General features: G+C 48.6%; 1 protein-coding gene and 1 long non-coding RNA gene across 5 annotated transcripts; one reads left to right on the top strand and one right to left on the bottom strand.

Moving 5' to 3' along the window:
- Nucleotides 1-1,550: 1,550 nt before the first annotated feature.
- Nucleotides 1,551-22,732, bottom strand: HPD (4-hydroxyphenylpyruvate dioxygenase). Of its 4 annotated transcripts, none has more exons than XR_004648263.1 (15): nt 22,610-22,732; nt 22,298-22,324; nt 19,979-20,041; nt 16,072-16,176; nt 15,158-15,200; nt 13,607-13,689; nt 12,879-12,968; nt 11,589-11,692; nt 10,110-10,187; nt 8,464-8,626; nt 7,840-7,911; nt 5,929-6,051; nt 4,995-5,111; nt 2,511-3,778; nt 1,551-2,454 (listed from the first exon to the last, which is right to left on the bottom strand). XR_004648263.1 is itself a non-coding variant. In XM_034791170.1 (15 exons), exons 5-15 carry the CDS (start codon nt 16,150-16,152, stop codon nt 3,668-3,670), a joined length of 1,065 nt encoding a protein of 354 aa, XP_034647061.1. In that variant the 5' UTR covers nt 16,153-16,176; nt 19,979-20,041; nt 20,636-20,764; nt 22,298-22,324; nt 22,610-22,710; the 3' UTR covers nt 1,551-3,667. The 4 variants fall into 4 exon arrangements, 2 of the variants coding, with proteins under 2 accessions (XP_034647061.1, XP_034647060.1); XR_004648264.1 differs by having other exon boundaries at nt 2,567-3,778; XM_034791170.1 differs by adding an exon at nt 20,636-20,764 and having other exon boundaries at nt 1,551-3,778; nt 22,610-22,710.
- Nucleotides 22,733-22,741: 9 nt separating this feature from the next.
- On the top strand, nt 22,742-26,240 carry LOC117888088. Its single transcript, XR_004648265.1, has 2 exons — nt 22,742-22,917; nt 26,131-26,240. It is a non-coding gene; the product is annotated as an uncharacterized LOC117888088 (long non-coding RNA).
- Nucleotides 26,241-27,480: the final 1,240 nt, after the last annotated feature.

Genomic DNA, 27,480 nt, shown 5'->3' with positions numbered 1-27,480 from the left:
ATCCCCTCCAGTGACTTTTCCTGGCCACTTCTCTGGTGCCAGCCCATGGAGCAAGAAGACCATGTCTTCTCCTCTCAGTCAATGCTCCTCTTGCGGGTGGTTGCGGGGGAGGCAGAGTCAAACATAACACGTTATGTGGGCAGTGGAGACTGACTGGGGGAAACCAGTGACAGAACTGTGGCCATATCGTATAATGATCCGTTTTATTTCCAGGTCAGGTGCTCGCAGGTGCTTGGTTGGCATTTGTGTTGTAGTAACAATCTGGTCTCCTGTCCCTTGTTTCTTCCACCGATGCTATGGAACAAATTCTCTGCTGGCATAGATGGACACACCACCACTGAACTCAATAGAGTTGTGTCAGTTGACGCCAGGACTGAATTTGGCCCCCTCTGTGATGACATTGGACAATGTAAACGTGGACTGTCCCGGTTATCTGACACTGACAATGGTTTAAGCATCTCTGCTGAAAGGAATCTTAGGAACTGGTGTATAGTATCAACTGTCAGTGATGTTTTCTTTCTCTTTGTGAGAAATTGGTGCCTCCTCCCTCTAGTTAACCAAGTCAGTCACACATCTCTACCATTTCCTGAGTCCCTTCCCCCTCTTAGGCTATCTGCCTCTTCCTGTAACCCATGCTTTAAGGGTGGGATCTCCAAGCATGGGCGGCGGGGGGAGGGGGGGGGGTTGTCTCCTGACCAGATTTTTTTCCTGCAGAGAAACAACACCCATAGTTATGACTCTTATTCTGTTCTTGGCTCTACCTGGTTTGCCGAGGGCCTGGTCTCATACCACACACGGTAACATTTTCATAAGTGATAGGTACTTGGGCACCTACATCTCATTGAAAGTCAGTGAGACGTCAGTTTCTAAGGCACCTGGGTACTTTTGAAAATTTTACCCAGGGTTGGGCTCTCTCCCCTAAGGCAGAGTGAGAACCGACCTCTCTCTCCCTTTGCTGCTTTTAAGTCTTTCAGACCAGGAGGCAGCAGCGCCAAGTTTATTCTGGGATGTTTTATTTTTTGATGTTTCTTTAGCAAACAGATGGGCTTTGTTCTGCTCTTTTGGCCATGTGTGTATATCGCCATCTGCGCGCTACTACTCTGGTAGATGTCTGCATCAGTGGCAGGCCTCTGTCTCTCATCAGTATTTCTTTGAATGTGTGTGGCGGAGGCTCAGAGGCTGGGGACACTAACTGCAGATCTGGTTACAGGGATCCACTTTTATGAGCATGAAGTTTAATTGCAGCCAGGGGCTGATTGGGAGCCAGGAGAAAAGGCAATTGCTCTCTTTAATTCCAACCCTCGCCCTCCCGTTCCCGAGCTCTTATCCCCATCAGAACATTGACACTTCCAAAAATATTTCTGCCACAAAGGCGGAGTTAAGTTTTGCACTTAAAGCAGGGATTCAACCCCTTTATAATGTATGGACAATCCACTGCATCCTCCCCAAAGTTACCGCACGTACCCTTTGAGTACAGAACACATTTTCTGAGACTGTACATGTTAATTAGCTTAGGAATTAAAATGAATTAGATAATAACTACATTAAAGTGGAGTTAAGGTTGAGAGCATATATTGGCAGTTTAGGTTAAACCACATTACAGGGACATTGTAATTATCCCAAAATCAAGTGTTAGAAACCCAGGAAATTCACAGGTAAGATTAAATTTAAAAGAAATCCAAACATTTTAAGGTATGACATGCAGTTAGGGCACCAAACCTTAACTCTGCCCTCTTTGCATTTCTCATATAGTTAAAATTCGCTGAAATCTTGTGTGTACGTAACATGCAAATAGTTCATTAGGGTTAATGGGTTGTTTCTCCCTGTTATTCTTTATAACTGAAATTCCTTCTTCAGCAGAAACCTGAACACTACCCTGTAGTGCTGATTAAGGCATTTTAGTATTTAGCAGCCCAGATTGGATTAAACTGATTTTAAAGACATTTGATTATTTTTAAATCCTGCCCCCCCATGTCAGTGGAGGGTAGAGTTATGGTTGTTGGAATGCCCTAATTACATTGCCGTACCATATCACATTTGGATTCCTTTTAAGTTTAAACTTAACTGCATTGGTGACATGTGAATCCCCCAATTCGGGGAGCATAGCCCCCTGGCCCCGCCCCTTATAGCCAAGGTCCTGCCCCTTTTACCCACTGTAGTCCTGAGGGCCCACGCTGTTGCCATAGGAGCCCTGGCTGAACTGCTCCAAGCACTGGCTTTCCCGCCCCAGCTGCTCCAAACCGCTGGTCGACCCGATGTGCCAGCCCGGCCTGAACTGACGCGCTAGCCCGGACCAAAGCAAGCCGATGCGCTGGCCCGAACCAACCCGACACGCCAGCCCGACCCAAACCGATGTGCCGGCACAGCCTGACCTGACGCATTGGCCCGACCTGAACCGACCCGACGCGCCAGCCTGATCCGAACCGATATGCCGACCCAACGCACCAGCCCTACCTGAACTGACCCGACGTGCCAGTCCGACCGGAACTGACCTGACATGCCGGCCCGACCTGAACCGACCCGACGTGCCAGTCCGACCGGAACTGACCTGATACTCCAGCCCGACCTGAACCGACCCGACGTGCCAGTCCGACCGGAACTGACCTGACATGCCGGCCCGACCTGAACCGGCCCGACCTGAACCGACCTGATGCTCCAGCCTGACCTGAACCAACCAACGTGCCAGCCCAAACTGACCTGACGCGACGGCCCGACCTGAACCGACCCAACGTGCCAGCCCGACCCAAACCGACGTGCCGGCCCAGCCCGACCTGACGCATCGGCCCGACCTGAACCAACCCGACGTGCCAGCCCAAACTGACCTGACGCGACGGCCCGACCTGAACCGACCCGATGTGCCGGCCCAAACCCACCCGACGCGGTGGCCTGACCCGAACCGACCCGACATGCCAGCCCAACCAGAACTGACCTGACACACCGGCCCGGCCTGAACCAACCCAACGCGCCAGGCCGACCCGACGTGTCGGCCCAACCTGAACTGACCCGACGCACTAGCCCGACCCGACCCGACGCACCAGCCCAAACCAACCCGACGTGCCAGTCCAACCGGAACCGACCCGACACACCGGCCCACCCCAACCCGAGGCTCTGGTCCAGCCCGACCTGACGCACCCGCCCAGCCCGACCTGAACCGACCTGACGCGCCAGCCCAGACCAAACCAACCTGTGCACCAGCCCAAACTGACCCAACATGCCAGCCCGACCTGAACCGACCCAACACGACAACCTGAACCAACCCAACGCGCCACCCTGACCCGACCCGGCCCGACACACCAGCCCGGCCCAAACCTACCCGGCCCGCTGGCCCAACCCACCCCGAACCGGCCCAGCCCAAACTGACCCGCCGCGCCGGCCCGACCCCCGGGCCTCTCTGAGCTGAGACCCCACGAGCATCGGGGGTGAGGGGGAGAGAGAGGCGGGGCATCAGGGCGGAGTGTGGGCTGGGCCATGGCCTGGGTTAGGGGAGCCTTAGCCACCCTTGGGCGGCCTATTATACCTGCCGCCCAAGCTTAACGGTGAATTTCCTTGGTTTATATGCTTAGTGTTGGGCTAATTACCAAAATTATTGGGGATTTTTTTTTTATTGTATAGGCACTTTTATATATGAAAGTAATTGTGTCTGCTGCCTATCTCTTGCTGAGAGGCTCTAGATGAAATTAGTTTCTCCATTTGCTGTCAGTATGGTAAGGTTTCCTCTTGCATCCTGGTCATCTTCTATAGCTTGAAACAAAGACTTGAAATTTCCAGCACCAAATCCCTACATATGGGAAGAAAAGAACATTAACTGGCATGTGGACATGGCAAGTGAATTTGTTATATCCAGAGTCTCAGGAGTAAACCAAACAGCCACAAGAGCTTTACTTACATACAGTGGGACTTCCTTCCCTGAGGACACAGAATATTAGTGTGTGTCCTGGTGGACTAGGAATGGGACTTGAAGCCACGAACTTCTGCCATTGATAACTGCAGTGGTCATAGGCAAGTCATCTAACCTTCCCGTGCCTCAGTTTCTCTCATCTATAGACTGAGGATGGTACTGCTTACCTATTGCAGCTCACAGGAATCTTGTGAGGATTAATTAATTGAAGTTTGATGGTGGAACGTGCTACGCAAGCTGCTAATCTTTATTTATAGTGTCAGAGCCATACCAAAGACTCCATCGAGAATACAACGTTGTGACATATATGAAAAAATGCCTCCCCTTTCCTTCCCACCTCAGAATGATAATAAAATTAAGCACATAATTCTGGAGTGACAAGGGAATAGAGCAGGCAAACTCAGGAGAGTCTGGTTCTATCTCTCTATTTCTGGTGTATCCACCCAGCGTGCATAGGCACCAAATAGAGCAATAACGAGAATTCTCCACTGAGGCCCAGAAACAGGCCATTTTCTCCATTGGGAGGAAGTCTCCCCAGTCTGGTGTCTTACACGGTGCTCTGAAGGAGTGAGACACTGGCTGAAGGAAGGAGGTTAGTGGGTAAGTACCCTTTGGAATTTCATACCATTACAATCATGGTCCGGGACTGCCAAACATCAGCAGCCTGGTTAACAATCAAGATGGCCTGAGCAGGCCAAGGTCCCTTTAGGATGTGAGTTCAGTCAACCGAGAGCAACTTGGATTTTGAATGTTTCTTTTGTAAAAACGGCTTAGCAGCGGCATCTCGTCAAAAGCATGGCAGCTCCCAGGTCCCATGAGAAATCCCACCATGCTGCTTGCAGCTGCCACTTTGGGTCGGTTGGTCTAAGGAACCAAGTCCCTGCAGCAGCTTTTTCATTTTTCAAAACTTTAACTTTAAGAATCTCAGAGCAAAATCCCTGTGTGGTCGCAGGGACATGAAACAGAGCCAAAATTGCTCCTGCCTACCAGTGCTTTTTGGCATAGCTTCATTTTTTTAAATGATAATGAAAAATCTCAACATTTTCAGTTATATCAGCCAGGACAGAACCTCTCAAGCCCCAAACACTCAACAAACCTGGTGGTTGTGGCGCTGTATGACCTCCAGAAAGACAGTGGGTCTATCCTGAACGGGTTTAGTGAAGATCTGAAGCAGGTATCCTTTCTCATCAAAGTCAACTAAGATTTTCAGTTCCTTGGAAAGAAAAACAATAAAACCAATTGTTTGGAGAATTGTTGAGAAGCTGGAAGCTGGTGCTAAATAACCCCCGAAATCCACTTGAATCTTTCAACAATATTGTGAAAAGTTTTTTGATGTCTGATCTGCATCAGAGCTGGTTGAGTTGGAATATCTGGAATTCTGTGGCGTCGGGATCTTTAGAGATTATGATTTAAACACAATAATGTTCAGGTCAAATGCCAATCTGTGGAGTTATGTTGTGGTTATCTAAAATTCAGTCTGCAGTTGCAGGTGGATGCATTACTCTCCACTTCCTTCCTAAATGATTGTCATGTCACTGGGTTGTTAAAACTACTGTCACAATCTGTCCCCAGGAGTGGCTGGATTTTAGTGGTGAGTACGGAAAACAAGAATTTGTTTTCATGAAAAATGTAGGGGTTTTAAGCTTGTTTTTTGGGGGGGGGAGGAAAGACTGAGACACTCCATACTCCAGAATAGCCAATACCTAGTGATTAGGGCATTCACGTGGGATCTGGGAGACGGAGGCTCAAATCCCTGTTCCAAATGGGGTGGGGCTGTCTCTCCCTCCACCCATCCTGGACCTGAGAAATTCCTGACAAAATCATCATTGAAACAGATTAATTTTCATGAACAGTTTCAGTTTGGGCACATTGGCATGTTCCAACAATTGATAAAGTCCCGCCCAACTTGAGTGGTGAGGGAAGAGATGGCATTCCGCAGAGCTGTTTGCGACCCTCCAGATTGGAAAGTGTTATTGAAATGCCAGAGATTGCATTGTTTTGTCTGCATATGCCTTGAGAACCAGGCTGACCTCCAGTTTGTCGATGTTTTCCTTAACCTTGATTTTGGCAGATTTCAGCTTCTCTCGCAGTTGCTGGTAGTAAGTGGATGGAACCGTCATAAACTCCATGCCCCGTTGTTTCAGGTTGGTGACCTGTAACACAAGAGTGAGATCCGTTCAAGTGGTTCTTTTGCTCACCCCTTTCCCCACCCTACTGGCTAAAGCATGGCCCCGCTCAGAGGACCAAAGTCGCTGCTGGGTCAGGGCTTAGGTTGTGGAAATGCCAGTAGCTGGTGTGAAGAGCTCAGCAGCAGGTCAAGTGGGGCCCATGCGGCATAGAGAGCCAGATGGCAGCTCCTAATGCAAACCAGTCCATGTGCAATCCTCCTAGGCTAGCACTCATTCAAGCCATAAACAACCACTGCCTATCCGGCTGCCTGCATGGCTGCTGTTACAGAACCTACCCTTATAGCAGCACTTCCATGTCATTAAAAAATGAACGGGAAAAGCCAGACCCGTTCTAAAGGGGATGGAATTCAAGGGTTACAGTAGAAGTCAGCTGAATTCCTGGAAACAGAGAGAGACACATGCCAAGAAATGAACTGATGCTAATGTAACGCCGACAGACCCCAGTTGTCGGCGGGCGGGATGGAACCTGGGACCTCTGGAGCTGAGTGTATGAGCCTCTACTGCATGGGCTAAAAGCCACGTGGCTGTTAGCTCAGGCTGTAGCAGACTCATTAATCTCTCTCTACGTGCTCTCAGTGCAAGTAGATGGGACAGAACACCACACCCAGGAGGTGTGTGGGTTACGCTAAGACTCCTCTGCTCTAGCCCATCTGATTTGAGTCCTCGATGGACAGGACAGATGGCATCAGGAGTTAGCCTGCAGTCTTCCAACAAGATTCTGTGTGTATGAGTGCTCAGTATCCCAACAACTCTGTGTGTGTAAGAGACAGCGAGAGAGAACTTAGTGCCGGTGAAGTAGATCAGATTGACAGGCCTGGAGTTTCTAATCCTATATGTATAAACTGACAACTACAGCATGTGCAATGGTAACATGAGCATCCTCCACAAAGCCCCTGCCAATCCGCCTTAATCTTGACCTGGATGTACCACCTCGAAGGGCAAATCCTCGTGGCCTAGTCAGTTTTGGCCTCTCTGCTGTGGCTGCTGACAAGGGGGACGGGTAATGTCAATTGTGGTGGGGTTTTTGTGATCTGGACACTGAGCTGAGACCCACCAAACTTCTTACATATAGAGCCATTGAAGAAATAGGTGTGTCTCTTGTGCTGGTTGGGGTAGGAGAATGCACAAAAATCATGCAAAATAATTAGAGAGAGGAGGTGGGTGAGGTATGTCTTTTATTGGACCAACTGCTATTGGTGAAAGAGACAAGCTTCCGAGCTTACCCAGAGCTCTTCATCAGTGTGGGAAAGGTCCTCAGAGTGTCACAGCTAAACGGAACGTGGAACGGATTGTTAAGCGTAAGGAGTTAACACATGTTGCAAGAGACAATTCAATGTGCAGTGGATGTAGGGTGACCAGAGAGCAAGTGTGAAAAATTGGGACGAGGGTGGGGGGTAATAGGCACCCATAGAAGACAAAGCCTCAAATATCGGGACTGTCCCTATAAAATCGGGACATCTGGTCACCCTAAGTGGATGGTTGACATCTCTGCAGCCATACGACAAAGGAGAGTTAGTGGGTTGTTCTGTGAGCCACCATTGCTGAAGCAATTAAGCAAACCCCTTGGAAACAGCTTTAAAAACCTTATCTGTCACAGGTTAGCTCTGTGTAAGTGAACTGGCCTGTTTTGCTCACTACGCCGTAGCTCAGAGAAAATTAAGGGCACTGCTACATACAGCGACTTAAAAAGTTTGTGCAACATACTGGATTTCTTTTCATTTTTATTTTTACTCACTAAATTGCCAGACTTACAGCAGTAATAATGTCGGGGGTATTCAGAGCAATGTGCTGGACTCCAGCTCCTCCATAGTATTCCACATATTCCTATCAAGAAACAAACACACACTACTAGTGCAGGAATTTTTTTGGCTCTGGTTCAACTGTTGTGCATTTTCTAAGTTGCTTTTATGCTTACAAACAAAAGACGCAAAAGCAGTCGCAGCTCAACCCAAGGTCTTGCCTCCAGCCCAGCCACAAAATGGAAAATTAAACTCACGGCTGTTTTACTAGTGAAATAAGAGGGCTAGACTATGAGTATTAGGACAGCAAACTCAGTCTGAGTGCAAGCAGCACCCCTGTTTGTCTAACAGTCCCTCACTCTGTTACAACAGCTCTGTTGAATAAGAAAAGGCTCTTTTCCCAGAGTCACTTTTCCGACCATAACTGCAGATTTTCACCCAGATATAACTTCAGTGGGACATCGCCATCTAGTGTAATAAGTGGGCACTGACTCATGAGCCCTCCTGAATCCTGAAATTAGGTCCTGGCCCTGAGCAGCTTGTACCTGTTGTTTCTGTGTGAAGCGCTGGGCATGACCACAGCCCTTTGGGGAAATAACAATCTTGATGTCAACACCCAAGTTTCATGAGTATTTACCTGAATCTGGGATTTTTTCTTGCCCACTGCTGGCTCGTTTATGGGCATTTTTATGGTCTCTTCATAGTTGGCGACCACAATGGAACGCAGGGCACTGAACTGTGTGTGCAGTTGTTTATCATCCACAGACCAGAACCGATGAAACAGAAGGTTCTTCTGGTACCTGACCAAGAACAGAAAAGGCAGATTTCATTCCCCCTTAAACCAACTCATAGCTTCTGAGAACTGTGGACTTCAGCACCGGTGAGTTTCTGTCACTAGATTAATAAAGTAAAGAAGATAGTTTCCTCCTCATTTGCCAGGGTTAACCCATGAAACTCCCTTCCGCTTTAACAGGGCATGAGCAGTTGAATGTCTGCAGGTTCACAGGACAACACATCCTTGCCACCACGTCATCTCACCTCTTGAAATTAATGAGTAGTGCATCATCTTCTGGCAGAGCTGAATTGGATCCACTCAAAATAACTTTCATTTACACTCACTCTGCCTTTCACTGCTGTAACGCTACTCAGTGGCTTTACATGTGACTCACTCAAGCCCTCTGGCTACATCACCTGATAATGGTCTTTGCTGATTAAATAAACTCACACAGCTTGTGCATCCGAAGAAGTGGGTTGTAGCCCACGAAAGCTTATGCTCTAATAAATTTGTTAGTCTCTAAGGTGCCACAAGTCCTCCTGTTCTTTTTGCGGATACAGACTAACACGGCTGCTACTCTGAAACCTCACACAGCTTACTTTGTTTTAGGTCTCTCAGGAATGTGGGGTGGGACTGTATTTACGAGGGGTCTTTTGGCTACTTGCTGTGTTAAGCTGGGAGTCACTTTCCAGGGGTTTCCTCAGCTGACTGTCTTTCTTTGAAAAAACAATGAGGAGTCCTTGGGGCAACTTAGAGACTAACAAATTTAATACACAGCATATGCATCTCGTTCCCTTTCTCGTAGTCAATGCACAATGTCGCTCCGGCTCACACCTCCTGGTACTGTCAGTGGCCAGTGATGCGTTCAATGTAGTTGTCCCTGAACCATCAGGGCGGCGTGTAGTGTTGACCGATCCCGCAAGTCCTCATATGTAATAAATACACAGCATATGAAAAGATGGGAGTTGCTTTACCAAGTGGGGATTTTAACCCACGAAAGCTTATGCCCAAATAAATTTGTTAGTCTCTAAGGTGCCACAAGTACTCCTGTTCTTTTTGCGGATACAGACTAACACAGCTGCTACTCTGAAACCTGTCTTTCTTTGAATCACTCCGTCAATGTCACTTCCTCTATGTGATTCAGGTGGATAAAGGAGTTTTACTTCATTTACACTATAATTTACTTTTTTTCTTTAGAATATCTTCTGACATATGCAGACATGTGGGCAGGCTGGTCGTGACCCTAGCCAGCGGATAGCACTCCCCTAAATCCCACGGCACATTGGCTAGCCCTTGCCCTCTTGAGAACCATGTTGGAATATAGCCCTGCTTCCCTGGAAGCCAGAGTGTACTTTCCTAAGAGAACTGAACATTGTGCAGTGTCCTGTCAGCAAGACAGCAGTGTTAATAAAATAAATAGAATGTTAAACATGGACATAAATTACTGAACACTGTTGTTAGCAGAGAGAATTGCTTGAGTGGCTTTTTCTAACTGCTACAGTTCTCACCATTCTGCCACAGGGACCATCTGAAGATCCGGCTGGTTCCCCACCACATGGTCAATGAAACTCAGCTTGCCACTTGGTCTGAGAAAGAAACACCTTGTCAGTTTTCATTCAAAAAGCAGGTGGCATTGATGCATGTAGTGACACGGCTCTTAAAATACAACCAGTGCCATCAAAACAGGTGCCAGTGAGAAAGAACCAGGGTCCCTTGGAAGTATGCTCATCTGCTCCTAACACACAACTCCCACGCCGTGCCGAAGAGATAAAACACAACTAAAACTCTCTGCCAATAATCCCCGGGGGAAATTCCCTCCAGGCCCCATACTTGGGTACGAGCACAACTGCTCGCAGTGTAATGTACTGTCCTGTGTATGCGTCACTGCTGGTTGGTTGCTCACATGTGTGATCATGTCACCCCCTAGTGGCTGAGCTTTGGGGGAAGGGTCCAGCAGCCAAATTGGGTTCTGAATTTTGCATCTGTTCCCTGTCTCTTAAATGAGTCAAACCGAACCCCTGAATCTAGACACCCTGCACGTTTGGTTGGGGTTGTGATCCAGAGCCAGATGTGAATTGTCAGGCACACCTTGTACAGGGTAGGTTGCAGGGCTACTACTAGCAGGTCAGGCTCCTGTACCAGACTTAGCCGGGCTACAGAGCCTCCTTTTCAGGGCAGTACACCAGAGATGTGTCATTCAGAAGATCCTTTAATGCAGTGGTTCTCAACCAGGGGTCACCAGCAGGACCAGGGTTATTTCACTGGGGCCCAGGGCAGAAACCCTAAGCCCTGCCACGTGGGGCTGAAGCCCGGGGCTCTGAGCCCCGCTGCCTGGGGCTGAAGCAGAAGCCTGAGCAACTTAGCTTTTTATGGGCCCCTGTGTCATGGGGCCCCGGGCAATTGCCCTGCTTGGTACCCCTAATGCCAGCCCTGGCTTTTATATTGTTGTTGTGACACAGGTGGTCTGTGGAGTTTTTATAGCAAGGTGTGTGTGTGTGGGGAGGGAGCGGTTAAAAAGGAAAAAGGTTGAGAACCCCTGCTTTAATGTACTGCCAGGAATGGCTGTTTGTTCGCTTATGTCAAGGTATTGCTGTGGCGCCATCGTGTGGCTGAACAATATAATACAGTTTAGCATTCCATTATAAGGCCCATCTTAAGTTTTGACCAAATTTCGCTTTTGAGTTTTCAGGTGCATCTGAGCCTGAAACTGCAAGCATAACCAGGAGGTGACGGACCCCAAATAGAGGAAAAACAGAAGACGTTTGCAAGAGACCATGCAAAGCACAATGCCTGAGTTCAGCACAGGTTTACCTAGAGCTCACGTCTATTGCATACAGACAGCCCAGCATCTGAACATTTCACTGGACCATACAGAAGGTAAACAACTGTGATCTGAGGACCTGACCCTGCATTCCTTACTCAGCAAAGCCAGTGGGAGTTTTGTATGAGTAAGAACTGCTAGATCAGGCCCTATAGAATATACTTACAGCTTTGGTAACAGTGGGTCTTTGAAGAGAGGTAGCTCAAAGCCAGGTAAGAAGAGACCTTTGTAGTTAAGATTTTCTATTAACGTGTGTGTCGTGTCTCCATACTGGGAGGGGAGAAAATGGGTAACATTACAAATATTGTTCCTCTCCACGGATTCTGATAATCCAATAACTGTTCAATAAGCACCTGGACCTGCGCCTAGTTCAAAAACGTAACTTGCATCTTGCTGTGGATTCTGAAGTGGTCCAATGAGCTTCTTTCCCTCCCAACTCCCACTGCCAGAAGCTCCTAGTGAGAGAGGCCATTCAGATGCTGTTTCTGACCAGGATGGGAAATGCAAGGGCTGGAAATCTGACAAGGCAGCCAATCCTCAGATTTGCAGACCCAAGAAGTTCCAAGGAGCTTCCAAGCTATTGGTGTCTTATCAAACCCAACCTGGATTTGGAACCCTTTCAGGTTCACCAAGCCTGACTACTGGCTCACCGTAGGGCGATGTGAGGGGCTGAAGCCTCTGATGGCCAAGGGCTTACCAGCACCTGTTGCTTTCAGCAGCAGGGGTCCAATTTTGACTCCCCTACATGTGATAGGGAATGTGGTACTGGGTCTGAGCAGTAAGTAGCCCAGGGATTTTAGAGTGCTAGAAAACCCTATGCTAACTCCAGGTGCTGGCTGCAGAGACTGCAGATGTTTGCTAAATATTCACTGTGCAGATTCCAAAGAAGTCGTTGCATATTTTGAAATTTCCCATGTGTCACTAGGTTCCTGTAGTGGATGTGTTCCAGAGCGGAGATGTAGGCAACTATAGGGGCCTCCATTGACCTGTAGCTGGGGAACTCAGTTTAGCCTGCACTTGGCCTCAGGTTAGTCATATATTCAGAAGAGTGAGAGAGCCGGATCCTCTGCTGAAAGGGGGCAGGCAAAGGCAGATTTATGCCACCTCCAGGATTCTGGACTGCTCCAGGGGCTGGCATAGCCTCACCATAAACTAGAGCAGCCCCAGGGCTGTTCTAACTTACAGCAGCTACCTATAGGCACCAATGGGTTGCTGTAAAGCCCACAGTAGCTGAAGCGCACCAGCCACTCAATCTGAGCCACCATAGAGGGGGAGCTCTGGAGCCTGGAATTGGGGCCCAAAAGCTCAGCTCTGCAACATTTGATGGAAAGTGCCCATGCAGCCGATCGATTTCCCTTTCCACTTGTGAGTGTGATTAGTGATCTTGCAGCCCCGACTCCTGCAGCCCACAACGTTACAGTCGATGGACCAGAGACAACTCTTTCCTCAGGCTTACCGTCTGGATGACTGCAAATTTCACTTTTCCATATTTGTCTTCCTCTACCCAGGGCTCTTTCACTATCACTGCCCCACGCTCTTTAGCTTTCTGTGAAAGAGAACAGAAGACTATAAGAACTGCCATGCTAGAACAGACCTATCAAGCCTGGTCATGTCTCCAGTACTGTCCAATGCTGGATGCTACAGGAGAAGACATACAGCATCTAATTCTACAATATTGTTGGGGACAACACACGAACCGGAAAGACCCTGGATTGACTGTCCAATCCCATGGAGTGATTGCAAGGCTGGGAGTTAGAAAAAAAACATCCTTTAGAGTAAATGATGTGAACTTCATATGGAGCAATTGAGACACAGCACACATGGAACCTCCCAACGCTGTCTCCATGGAGTCACTTTTCAGAGCAGAACCGCACTTCGAGGCAAGTTCACGTCCCAGTAGATGGAAACTACGGTGCATCATGTTCTGTGTTTTCCCAGCGTCAACATTTGCTTCAGTGCAGTCACTGCAATTTTGCACATGGGCAAGAGAGCCTCTCACACTTTGTAAGTGGTTAAACTGACACTATATTATGGAGTACTTAACCCTGCAAGACCTAGAGATGTTAAACTGAACTGGCTTGGCCACTTCAATACTTGGTCCTGCGTCAGCACAGGGGGAGTAGATGACTTCCTGAGGTCCCTTCCAGCCCTACCTTTTTATGGTTCTTTGATTACATCATTTACCTGCACAATGAAGTCGCAATCCTCGACTTCAAACGCAATGTCTTTTACGCCATCTCCATGCTTCACCAAGTGCTCCCCCATTTCTGTGCAAAGAGAAAGAGAGAGAGAGAGGGTGTGTGTGTGCGTGTGAGAGAGAGTGACCCAAGGGGCTTTTCATTCGCAGTGCCTGACAGACCAGGCATGGAGCTCAGTGCAGCTGGACTGCTTGTCGCTGGCTCGCTGCTCTGCCTTGCATCAACGGCTCCTTCCTCCTGATTAGATGCAGCAGCGTGAGAAACAGTTTTCAAAGTTTCCCATTGATTTGGTAGGTGTGAGAATTGCATGTGTATGCAAAGGGAGGGAACGGGTAATGGCTTGGCATGGGTTAGTCTTGAGAGCACGTTCAGCCACAGTCACCATGACTTCCGGCCCAGGGCCGAGCGTCCCACCTTTGCAGCACTCCCTATCCCTGCCTCACTTGAGAATTCAACAGTCCCTCCTAGGGAAGCAGCAATTTCAGGTTACAGGAATCTGTTCTCAGAGGTTCAGGATGGGGCCGATTGTCTGGGCAGCAGCAGGAGCACACACTTTTGCCTCAGTGGCCAAATCAGTTTATTGTAGCAATCAATCCCCTGGCCTGCCTTCTCACTGCCCCCACCCTATCCTCTTGTCTGCTTTGTTACTGAAAGTCACGTGTAAACCCTCTGGGGCACAGACCTTGTCCTCTTAGCTGGACAGTCTGATGCCAGCAGAGCTGTAGGGACTGTAAACTAATCATGCTAAATAACAGCCAACACTGTTCCCTTGTGGGTGTGCTGGGGAGGAGGGCGAGTGCTTTCCACAAGAGGATCATCTTGGACTTCAGGGAGGATCAGAGCCGATCCGAAGACTAAAGAAGTGGTAACCCAGTAAAATTATCAGCTGGATTTGTGAAATGACAAAATTCTGTCCCCATTCACAGCCATGGGGCCATTTGTAAGATACAATATGAGCTTGAACAGTCACTAAAAGGCCTGCTCAGAGCTAGCTCACACTATCAGGTAAAGATCACATTATATCCTTCCTAAACCAGGGTAGGCAAAAACCGCCCACTCACAGGAGCCTCCCCCGGTAACCCAGGGCCCGAGAAGAGACTGCTTCGTAAGGGCAGGATTTCCAGCCACACAAGTTAGAACCCCTCCCTTTCCCTAAGAGCCTGGTTCTTTAGGTTCTAGGGAACAGGGATTTTAGGGTGACCAGACAGCAAATGTGAAAAATCGGGACAGGGGGTGGGGAGGTAGTAGGAGCCTATATAAGAAAAAGACCCAACAAACGGGACTGTCCCAATAAAATCAGGACATCTGGTCACCCTAAGGGATTTGTGGGCAGGAGAAAATAGCTCCTACCCCCTGTTTACTTTCCACACACAGCCCCTGCAGAACAGGATAATAAATGGCCCTATGATAGCAAAATAGGAAAGGTGGGGGAGGTCTAGTCGCTGTAGCCTTCAGTAGTGTTCCCTGTGCAGATTACGCTCCAGGAGGTTTAGCTGCCTGCAGTCATTTGTCATTCCTGATGATCATTTTCATTTACCTTTGTTTTCAGGGTTGAGAGCAGATGAGAGGACAAATATGATCTGAGAATTAAGCAGAATATTATACATTATTTACTGTCAGATAAGGTCAGTGGGAGCTCTGTCTAGAGGAGGGTTTGCAGGATTGGACCCTAATAGGTAAATTGAAGACATGTATGTGTTTTTATTTGCATAAATGCTAATGAATGCTTTTATGCAATATTCATCCAGCTCTAGTTTAAAAAATCTCAGGATGGTTTGCATTGCTGTTACTGACCAGTCCTGCAGTCCTGACTCAAGCAAAACTCCCATTGAAATCACTAGTTTTGACTGAGTACAGGCAAGGAAAGGATGCAGGACTGGCCTCAGAGAAACTGGAGATTAGAAAGTCCCTTTTTGTTCTTCTTTATTTTGGGCCAACGATCAGAAAACTGTAAAAATGTCAGTTCTTGGACCTGAAACTGAGCCTTTTGCCTCAGTTCCAGATGAGGAAGCAGATGTAATATGTGTATTGCCTCACAGGACATCCCCATGCTAATGGGTTATTCCAAATGGCTTCAAGAACTCCGATGCAGTTTATTTTAATGCCACAAAACGTGACAAGCTGGAATTCAGATGTGACCCACCTACCTTTGCCCAGACAAAAAGACCAAGCATATCATGAAAATTAACCTGGGTGTTCACCCTCTCAGCTGGCCATGTGACATCACTGGGGCACCTGGGTTATATCACTTGCCCAAATTAATAGGAAGTCTATGTGAAAGCCAGGATTGGAGTTCCTGGTTCCTAGTCTGGTGCTGAGACCACGAGACCTCATCTCTTCTCTCCCCTAATTTAACTGACTGAAAACAACACTTTATTATCCCCGATCCGCTACCAGAGTAGTGACATTATTCTTTAGATAGTGTCTTAAAGCGTTCTTCAGTAAGCTTACCTTATCCTGCTTTATTACATGAGACACCACTTCTCTGCTGCCGGTTTCCAGGCCCTTATAGGCCAGTTCTTCAAATCCCATTTTGTTACAATAAAACGAGGCAGCCTTTGAAAGACATGAAAACATGTTAGAGTGAAAGGAAAGGACTATTTTCCGGTAACACTCATTTCAATACTAGCGCTCCCCAAAGCACAGACAGCTTTTTAGCATCACCTACTGGCCCCATTCTCTAGCAAACAGCTAGTGTACAATTGTGATGGTGCCACCATAAGGCTTTATGGAAATATGCTTACGAATATATATATATATATATATATAACATAACTAGAATGTGTTTTATGCTACATATACCAAGTAACATATCTCTGTAAAGGTCATGATCTACTGAAACTATTAATTCTATTTGTATGCATGTATCATTTTTGTATTCGAAGTTATAAATATTGGCTGCATACTTGTTTGATTCTAAGTAGGTTGTAGTGAAGCAGTTGGTCAGCTTCATGAGAAAAGACTATTCTCAGTAAGTGCCCCATCAAGAAACACTTAAGCCAACAATGAAGTTGGAGACATCAATCCACATATGGACTTTCCCAGGAGTGTGGCCTGGCTGGTAAGGAACTCAGTCATGCATGAACATGTGACTTGCCCAGGTGACTCCAAAACTCCATTTTGTAGCTGGACTTTGCATAGGAGAGAGGAGGGAGTCTCCACCCACAAGAGAAAGTCTATTTAAGCCCAGGAGAGACCCCTCCATTTTATCTTCAGCTGGCTAAAGAGAGAGCCTCTCTACCCCCAAAGATACCTGAAAGAAACTGAAACAAAGGATAGTGACCGCAAGGGGTGTGAGTGATTGCTGGACCCAGACTAACAGGAGATTAGTCTGTAAAAGGAAGTATTCTGGAACTGGTGAGGATCTTATCTGTATTCAGTTTGATTAGACATAGATTTGCATGTTTTATTTTATTTTGCTTGGTGAGTTACTTTGTTCTGTCTGTCACTACTTGAAACCACTTAAATCCTACTTTCTGTATTTAATAAAATCACTTTTTACTTATTAATTAACTCAGAGTATGTGTTAATACCTGGGTGGGCAAACAGCTGTGCATACCTCTCTATCAGTGTTATAGAGGGTGAACAATTTATGAGTTTACCCTGTATAAGCTTTATACAGGGTAAAACAGATTTATTTAGGTTTAGACTGCATTGGGAGTTGGGCATCTGAGTGTTAAAGACAAGAACACCTCTGTTAGCTGCTTTCATGTAAGCTTACAGCTGTTAGGGGACGTGATTCAGACCTGGGTCTGGGTTTGCAGCAGGCTAGCAAGTCTGGCTCAAACCAGGCAGGGCACTGAAGTCCTAAGCTGACAGGGCAGAAAAGCAGGGGCAGAAGTAGTCTTGGCACATCAGTTGGCAGTTCCCAAGGGGGGTTCTGTGATCTAACCTGTCACAGTGGTGTAGTCAAGCAGGGTCTGTGCACAGCTCATTGCTTTAAGATACTGGTAGTGATTTTAAGTGAGTTTTAAGTGTGGTGGCTGGAGAACAGACAAAGTGGTTACCGGTTTGTTATTTTCTGTTTGCTTATTTCGGGTAAGGGAAGTAGGGACAGAAAAGGAAGCAAAATAAATAAGATTGAAGATCAAAAGACTCTAGAACTATAAAGTTGCAAATTGCCCAGAAAGGCTGAACACTGAGCACTAGGAAAGTCTCTGTTAACTAAGAAGCCCCTGAGCTGAGTGCATCTGTATCAGTGAACTGAAGATGGGTGTGGCCCAACCTCTGTGTCTGTGCTGAAGCTGACTGGAGTGCCTAACTTAGCAAGACAGGAGTGGTGGGGTGCCTGTTCTGGCAGGTCTGTCATAGCTGGTAGCTGTGAGCCCACAGCTGGATCAGGGTCTCTTTCCCTTTTGGGGGACACAGGAGTGTCTGCCCCAGAGGGGAGCCCAAAGAGGAATTTTAGATATACTGCCTCCGCCATGGTCAGTGTCCAAGCCTCTGGCAGTAAGTTCAGAAGGAGGGTATGAGGGTGCCACCCATAAGGCTTTATGGAAATATGCTTATGAATGTGTGTGTGTGTGTGTGTGTGTGTGTATATATATATCACCTGCACAACCCTCATTCACTCACAAACAGGCACTTGCGCACAGAGACTGGTAAGGGTCTGATGTCCCAGTCTGCCAAGTGGCCCTTTGTATGTGTACATTAGGAAGTAGAGGTCCCTTTGCAAATGTAGCCGTTAGCATGTAACAGACAACAAGGGCACTGCCCGGTCCCTGGTGAACAAGGGATTCAATCCAGCTCAGCGTCCACTCCCTTTGCACAAGAGTGACTGTCTGAGAGGCAGAATCTTGGGCTCCATAGGCAGCGATCACAGGTCTCAGTTGGGTTGGGATTCTTTGTCTGCTTATGTTAACTTGTTCTTTTTTCTTGCTATAAACCACTGGGTCCGGGGCCCCCACAGGGGACTATGAGCAGGTTTCAAGGGGTCCGCCCAGCGGGGCCAGCATTAGACTCACTGAGGCCCAACGCAGAAAGCCAAAGCCCCACTACATAGGTCTGAAGCCCACCTGGGGATGAAGCCGAAGCCTGAGCAATGTACCTTCACAAAGCCCCTGTGGAGTGGGGCCCCAGGCAACTACCCGGCAACACCTGCCCTGGCTTTTATATGCAGAAAACCAGTTATTGTGGTACAGGTGGGCCATGGAGTTTTTATAGCATTGGGGGGAGAGGGATCAGAAATAATCTCCCCTGAGGGAAGGACCCTGCTGACAGCGACTGTGGTTTCCTGCTGAGTCTTTCCAACAGTTTGCAGTGATTCACTGCCTTTTTTAATACTTTCCTGCACCTGCTACATGAGCTTACTCACTTTGCTGGAAGAGAAAAGAATCAACCCCACACTGCAAACCTTGCTGTAATTGACATGAAAAGGGATCTGGCAGCAAAAGGGCAGGTCTTAATGTGTTCTTACAAAGTCTAACAGCAAAAGAAAAGGTTAAGTGACATTTTAAAAAGGGAATAGCTTATTCTGAAAGGAATGTTTTCCCTTTTACTTGCAACCCAAAATTGCAACATCAGGTTAATGTAGGAGAATTAGAAAGAGAAACGGATCAGTAGCTGAGCACGAATGTGAGTGAAATTGACTACCCTTTTCCAAACCGAATGCAAGTGAATACCATGAATGATGAAATGTAAGTGAACTTTTGAATATTCTTTCCATTAATCTAAGATGTCACCGAGAAAAAGAAACAGGTTTTTAAAATAGAGGGATTTTAACTTGCCAGTGTCCTTTTAACATGGAATGATATACTGCCGGTCCAATCAGCTAAGACTGATATCTTATCTCTCTGCAAACAAGACTGCTAGTTACTACCTCCATCTAAATGACTCAGAAAGGCCTGGGGATGAGGACATGGGCAGGGAAGCAGCAGGAACTATGGGGTTTTTTTGTGGGTTTTTTTCATATTAAACATGTGCCACTGCAAATCTCTTCTGGGATTTCATATTTTCATTTATTTTGGATTTTCTGAATGTCCACTAACTTAGGAGGACAAATGTTTATATGCATGTCCACACAAATACACCCATCGGTGCCCTGTCTGCAGTGTAAACAGCACTGTTGCATAATAATGGTCCAAAGACCATCCTTGAAGAACATTCCACTGAGTAAAAGTGCTGAAACACCTTCATCATTCTACGCAAGATCACCAGAGCCAGCCACAGATGGAATTTTAATTGAATGCAGATCCCTAGGACCATCCAGCTATCACATGACAGACCCTCCCCTCCTGACAGCCAATAGCAAAGGCAGATTACAGTATACCCCCGTTCTTCAAACAGTGATAGTGCACAAGAAAGATCCAAGCCCGAGACCTCACAAGCACAGGCACACATGTGACTTTTATCTACATACCTGCTTAGCATTTCCAACCCAGAATGTGAGAGAGTGGAAGTGGAGAAATTTGCCTCCTTCGGGCTAAATGGAATGAAGAAGAGTTAATATGAACCTGCTGGGTTTTGGATCTCACTTTAATGCCATTTTCATGCAACACTTTCAAGCCTACAGTGTCTCTATTTTAACAAGAACCAATGAGTATACCTAAGCCATCCTTAGATTGGTTTAGAGCGGGGGTTCTCAAACTTCATTGCACCGCGACCCCCTTCAGACAAAAATAATTACAACATGATTCCAGGAAGGGGGACTGAAGCCTGAGCCCGCCCGAGCTGCACCATCCCAGGCGTGGGGGGGGGGGGGAGGGGGGGCAAGGCCCAAGGGCTTTAGCCCCGGGTGTGGGGCCTATATCCTGAGTCCCACCAGCCAGAGCTAATGCCCTCGGGCTTCAGCTTTGGCCCCAGGCAGTGGGGCTTGGGTTTTGGTCCCAGGCCCCAGCAAGTCTAATGCCAGCCCTGGTGACCCCATTAAAATGGTGTTGTGACCCACTTTGGGTCCTGACCCACAGTTTGAGAACCACTGAGTTAGAGAAACATGCTGTGATTGCACATTTATCATTTGAAATAATAAAACCAGGGAAAGCACAAACCTGAGACTAGGATTTTATAAAATATATACCTGGGATATCTGAAATTCACCAGTTTTGCAGGGTTGAAAATAATTTGAGGCACTGACACTTCACAGGTTTTCTGAGGAGTCCCTACAGAGCGCTGATTGTCACAGGACGCTGACCCCCAGAACACTGGACTTTGAAAAGGCCAGGGGAGGGAGGGTGTTATACATTTCAAGCAAAACAATTACTTTTTCTTCTAAACATTCAACAATAATTTGTCTAAAAACAATGTCACCAAAAGCTTATTTATAATGTCTGGGTGCCAGTCATCAGAGTAAATGTGGCCTGTCTGCATCAAATCACAGCACCCTAAAAGCATGCTCTAGAGGAAAAATACCAGTGTGGGTGACAAGTATCAGAGGGGTAGCCGTTTTAGTCTGAATCTGTAAAAAGCAACAGAGGGTCCTGTGGCACCTTTAAGACTAACAGAAGTATTGGGAGCATAAGCTTTCGTGGGTAAGAAGAAGTGAGGTTCTTACCCACGAAAGTTTATGCTCCCAATACTTCTTTTAGTCTTAAAGGCACCACAGGACCCTCTGTTGCTTTTTACAGTGTGGGTGAGGGAGGTGTTACTAAAATATTCACAAGCCAGGAAGGAGCAAAGCTGGAAAAAAATTCCATGAATAATTTACAGTGGGGTTCTGTCCCTCATGATTCTGGAAAATAATATTTTGGGGTCCCCTGTGGAGTGAAAAACACACAGCAGTCAATCCATTCAGTCATTGCTTTGTCTGTCACTGCTGGACACAAAGGATCGGATTCTGTTCTCCCAGCCTTGTAAATCAGGAGTGCTTTCACTTAAGTAAATTAAGTCACATGTAAAATCAGTTCAAATGAGAACAGAATCAAGCCAATGGGTCAAATTCTTCTTTCAGTTACACAGATTGTAATGGGGATGGGTTGCAGAGAATAATGGAAAATAGAATTTGTGCCACTGTTCAAACAACCTGCACAATTGTTTGGATCCAATATGAGTTTGTTAACCTTGTTACATTAAAGATTAATTTTCATCGAGGAAAGCTCTTACCCAACTTCAAATGTGGGTCCAAATTACAGTTTGGGAGTTTAACAAATTTATTTGGAGTATTTAATTACATTATTTGGTCAAACCCTACTTTAATAAACAGCTTTTCTTCTTTAACTATGATTTGACATCTATTGTCTTCTGTATTATCATTTTTCATCACTGTTAATTATTTGTGTATGTACTTTGCATAAAAGTTACATAAAGTAAATCTGTGTTATATGGTATAGTATTTAGCAACTAAACATAATTTTGCTGTATGTATTAGTATTTTTAAAAAATGCTTTAAATTTGAAAAAAGTTTTGAAAATATATTTAGAATCATTAGTGAGAAATAATAAAATAAATCATGCTTATGTTTAGACTTGGAAGAGTTAGATTTTCTTTGATAAATGTCACTAATCTTACATTTCTCCTTCCTCCCTCCCCAAAAAAGTGAAGAAAAAGGATTTGCATCATTAATTGCAATTTACAGAGAAGGAAAACGATAAATAGAAGCAGTGTTTCAACACTATAAAACTGGAGCCCCTTTTTGCTTTTTATCCTACCTAACAATCAATGAATAAGAAATTAATATTATCTGTGTTGCAGTAACAGTCCCAGTCTTTTGCTGGAGGGAAAATAAACCCCATTGTATTCTTACCTTTTCTCCTTTGTCTGTGTAAGTTGTCTAAGGAGAGAGAATTTAAAAAAAAAAAAAAAAAGAGACATATTTACATTTCAAAAATGTACACTAATCACCAGAAAACTGTAATCCATCAGGTCAGTTTGTAGAAAACAAGTTTTCTGAACTACTTTAAACATATAAATTAATAAGCCCGGCTTTTCAAAGCATAAACAGTACTGTGAGTAATTACGCAGAAAGAAATCTATACACGCACAGTGGGAGATTTACTCTTTTACCCCCATAATGTGTTGGCAGCAAATTAAAAAAAAAAAAAATTCTCAACCTCACCATTTTCGTAACCTGATTGAATGTGACAGCACCAAGAGAAAGTCAGACTAATATAGCAATGGGAGGAGAGAAATCCCCTCCCTGACTCCACCTTCTCTAGATTGTAAACTAAATGATTTACTTGGTTTGAAGTGTTTTACTTGATTTGAATCATTCTGCCCTGTAGTGAGTCCTTATTGGAAACAACTGGGAGGTGGGCGGGCCTGTCCTGCGCCTCCTATCCGGAGGAGCTCCCGGACTTGCCAAAGGATCCCTGGCCGGATGAAGCCATGGTCCAGGATCCCCCCGAGGCCGACACCAGCCCCCAGGTAGGCCCAGAGGGGGAGTGTGGAAGTAGCCCGGGGGCAGCCGACCCCAGACTGGCTACAGCACTGCCAGAGCCGATGTTAGTGTATTGCGGCCTGGATCCCCACTGACGAAGCAGCGGGTCTTCTGCTCCGCGCTGCACCCCAGCCCAGCCCCAGCTTACCTGCTGCCTCCCTGTTTCGGGCTTCCCATGAACATTTGATTCGTGGGAAGCAGGGGAGGGGGAGAAGCAGAGGGCGGAGCATTCAGGGGAGGGGGCAGAGTTGGGGCGGGGTGGGGAACGGGCAGGGTTGGGGCGGGGCCGGGGCCCCATGGAGTGTCCTCCTTTTTAAAAATTAAAATATGGTAACCCTATCCTAGGCCGGACAAAGATATCCACTCAGGGGTGCATTCTTATACACAGGTACAAACAAGTTACACATCACTCCTGATGTATTGAGGTGCAACCCCTTCAGGGCCAGTGCAAGGATATTTTGTGCCCTAGGCGAAACTTCCACCGTGCACCGCCCTCCCGCCCCCCGCACATTGGTTCATTGAGGGGCAAATCCCAATGAGCCTTTATAGACCCCAGGAGCCAGCCGTGCCCAGGGGCTGCTCCCCAGACAAGGTTCCCCCCTCCCCACCCCCTGAATTCCCCTGGAGGGTGCAGTGCCCCCCCCGTGGACCCTCCCCACCCCATCCCGAGTGCACTCACTGGCTTTGCCGGGCTTGGGCCACTGCAGCAGCTCGGCAGAGAAGAGCCGCCTTCCGGAGGCACCGGAGAGCCAGAGCATCCCGCTTGTGGCGGCGGCGAGCCCCAGCCATGGAGGAGCCGGCATGGTGCAGGGGGGCAGCAGCCCTGCAAAGGCAGCAGCACCACTAGGTGGGAGCAGCCGTGCCCCCTGCCCCTCCTGCCCAGGCTGCAGCCTGGCCCCCCCCGGGGGGTCCTGCAGTGGATGCATGCGGGCGCCAGCCCCCGGGCGCCCCCCGGCTTCCCCCTCGCCGCGCGCAGGCTCTGCAGCTCCCAGGCGTGTGAGCCGCCGCCGGGGCCCTGAGCCTGCTCCGGGAGGGGCAGCGGTGGCAGCAGCTCACACGCCCGGGAGTGGCAGAGCCTGAGCGCGTTGACGGGGGAGCCGGGGGGCACTCCTGCCTGGGTTGTGGCCCGGCACCCCTCCCTCGGGGGCTCCTGCAGCGGATGCATGCAGGCAGCAGCACCCAGGCGCCCCCCGGCTCCTCCCTCGCTGCGCTCAGGTTNAGCCAGCGCGGCGCAGGGGGACAGCAGCCCTGCAAAGGCGGTGGCGCCACTAGCAGGGAGCAGCTGTGCCCCCCACCCCTCCTGCCCAGGCTGCAGCCTGGTGGCCCCCCGGGGGCTCCTGCAGGCTGCAGCGGATGCATGTGAGCGCCTGTCCCCATGTGTCCCCCGGCTCCCCTCCCCACCACGCTTGGGCTCTGCGGCTCCCAGGCGTGTGAGCCGCCGCCGGGGCCCTGAGCCTGCTCCGGGAGGGGCAGCGGTGGCAGCAGCTCACACGCCCGGGAGTGGCAGAGCCTGAGCGCGTTGACGGGGGAGCCGGGGGGCACTCCTGCCTGGGTTGTGGCCCGGCACCCCTCCCTCGGGGGCTCCTGCAGCGGATGCATGCAGGCAGCAGCACCCAGGCGCCCCCCGAGGGAGGGGTGCCGGGCCACAACCCAGGCAGGAGTGCCCCCCGGCTCCCCCGTCAACGCGCTCAGGCTCTGCCACTCCCGGGCGTGTGAGCTGCTGCCACCGCTGCCCCTCCCGGAGCAGGCTCAGGGCCCCGGCGGCGGCTCACACGCCTGGGAGCCGCAGAGCCCAAGCGTGGTGGGGAGGGGAGCCGGGGGACACATGGGGACAGGCGCTCACATGCATCCGCTGCAGCCTGCAGGAGCCCCCGGGGGGCCACCAGGCTGCAGCCTGGGCAGGAGGGGTGGGGGGCACAGCTGCTCCCTGCTAGTGGCGCCACCGCCTTTGCAGGGCTGCTGTCCCCCTGCGCCGCACCGGCTCCTCCATGGCTGCGGCTCGCCGCCCCCGCAAGCCGACACTCTGGCTCTCCGGTGCCTCCGGAATGCGGCTCCTCCCTGCCGAGTCAGGGCACCGCTTTTTGGAGCCCCCAACCACTTGGCGCCCTAGGCAACCGCCTAGTTCACCTACTGGTTGCACCGGCCCTGAATCCCTCTATGTAGCAAGGTACAACCCCTCTACACAGTAGGGTGCCGCCTCTCACCTTGAACATGTTCGTTCGAACAAAACAACTCTATCCATCATATTACCTTTTTTCCCCTGTCCTTGTTATCTGTGTGGAATGTGCAAGTATCGGAGTGTTCTGTATCTCTAGTGTCTAGGGTTACCATACGTCCGGATTTTCCCGGACATGTCCGGCTTTTTGGTCATCAAATCCCTGTCCGGGGGGAATGGCCAAAAAGCCCAACATGTCCGGGAAAATACTCCCAGCTTTGTTTTGCCGGCATCCCTGCCCCAGTCCCCTGCTTACCTTAGAGTGGCTCCGGCAGGCTGCGAGCTGCAGGCGGATTCCCCCGCGGCGGCTCCTGCTGCTTCCCCCCAGACACCTCAGCTCTGCGCAGCTGAAGAGCGGAGCTGCCCGAGCGCTACTGGCTTCACAGTTTGCCAGGCAGCCCCCAGACCACCAGACCCTGTGCCCTCGGCCGGGTGCTTTCCTTCCCGGGCTCCGGCTGTGCTGGGGAAGCGCCCAGCCGGGGGCGCAGGGTCTGGAGGTCTGGGGGCTGCCCGGCAACCCATGAAGCCAGTAGCACTCGGGCAGCTGTTTCGCGTGGCTGGGAGGGAGGAGGGGGAATGCAGGGCGCTCAGGGGAGGGGGCGGAGCTGGGGTGGGGACTTTGAGGAAGGGACGGGGGCGGGGGCGGGGCGGGGCGGGACCAGGGCCCCGTGAAGTGTCCTCTTTTTTAATGTTTAAATATGGTAACCCTACTAGTGTCCAGTACCTTTTAGGCCCTGGGTGTCAGGCATGCCCCAAGAAAACATTTTCTTTTTTAATTCATTCCCCACCCTCCCTCAAACCACACTCACCAGCAGCCCAGCTGGAGAGGGAGGAGAGGCCTAGCAGACTATGATTTAGCCTAGCTGTCTGCCAGAGTTCAAGCACACTTCTTTAGCATGGTGTTTTCTGTCTAGACAAGCAAGAAAAAATTGTCATCTCTGATTGTATTTATTATATTTGGCTGAAATCCCATTTTCCTTTTCAGTTCAAAGTCAAATCAATTCAAGCATTCTCTCCTCCGCACAACAAGGAAGTATTTGAAGCTCCATTCATCCTTGTTATGAGATTTCTTGCAAATAAAAAACCTTGACAAAACAAAAACACAGGCTCCCAAGAGCCTCCATCATGCCAGAAACTAGGAAGTGGAAATCTACAGAACAGCCAGGATCTAAAAGTTTGACAACATGCGGCATAATGCCATTTGGTCACTTTTTCAGCTATTGCAGGAGCTGATGTTGGGAACATACACAAGTGAAGAGTGTTTCTCTCATGAAACTGGTTAAAAACATGTTTGCCGAAAAGATAAGAATCCCTGCACAGCAGTCCGAAGATAAAAAAACAAACCCACATGCCCATCCTCCCCCCTCCAGCCCTCCACATGGTATTGATTTAAGCCAGCACTGCAGAACTCTTCAGTTCAAAAGCTATCTGCAAACATTCACAGGCAACAAAACGAGGAAAAGCTGATCAGGAAAGGCTTTAAAACATGTAAACAGTTTCAATGAAACTGTGTGTATGTGTGATCTTGAGAAGGAATTTGCCTCTCCAGTTTGTACCCCATGACGATGAACTACAGAAGCACATACAGGGCCTGCTGCCCTGAAGTCTGTTTCCATTATAAAATCTCTCTTGCAAGGGGGATAGAGCATTCAGCGGCACAATTCCAAGCTGAACCTCTGCAGCATTTTTTCCAGCTGATTTTTCTCTCCAAATGTTCACACAACTGGCTTGAAAGGTGCTATAAGGATCAGGGCCGGTTCTAGGCACCAGCAAAACAAGCAGATGCTTTGGGCGGCATTCGGGCCATCCTCTTTTTTTTGTTTTGTTTTTCTCACTTCCTCCCCTCTCACAACCCTGCAGAAGCTGCTCTGTGGCTCCGCTGGGGATCCAGCATGGGAGCTGAGAACCCCCGGGACCTTGGGAGCTGTAGTTCCTTGCCTAGCTCCCTGCCTATAGAGCCAGCCCCAGAGCAGGGAAAGAACTACATTTCCCAGCAAGTCCTTGGCAGCTATCAACAGGAAAGGGAGGGGTAGGGAGTGAGGTAGCTGAGCCATGCTGCAGCTTGCTGTGAGTCGAAAGGGGTGGCACTGTGAATGGGGAATAAGTGTTCCTAAGGAGTAGAAGGCTTTGCCTCAGATATCCCCTTCAGAAGACTTCCCCAGACTGGATTAGGGATACTGGTGTGACCTCACCTTGCAGCCCCGAAAGAAGGAATTGGGTGGACTAAATGGACAGTGCCCCTGTCTATCTGAACAAGGGGGTACATGGATCCCACTAGAATTTAAAATGAAAAGTAAGGGAGGGGAGGCTCTGCACCTGGACAACTTTAGATACA

The sequence above is a fragment of the Trachemys scripta genome, chromosome 15, assembly GCF_013100865.1.
Source record: "Trachemys scripta elegans isolate TJP31775 chromosome 15, CAS_Tse_1.0, whole genome shotgun sequence".
In the NCBI taxonomy this organism is placed as follows: domain Eukaryota; kingdom Metazoa; phylum Chordata; order Testudines; family Emydidae; genus Trachemys; species Trachemys scripta.
The sequence above is the reverse complement of the archived record's forward strand: the minus strand, read 5'-3'. Positions and strand labels throughout refer to the sequence as shown.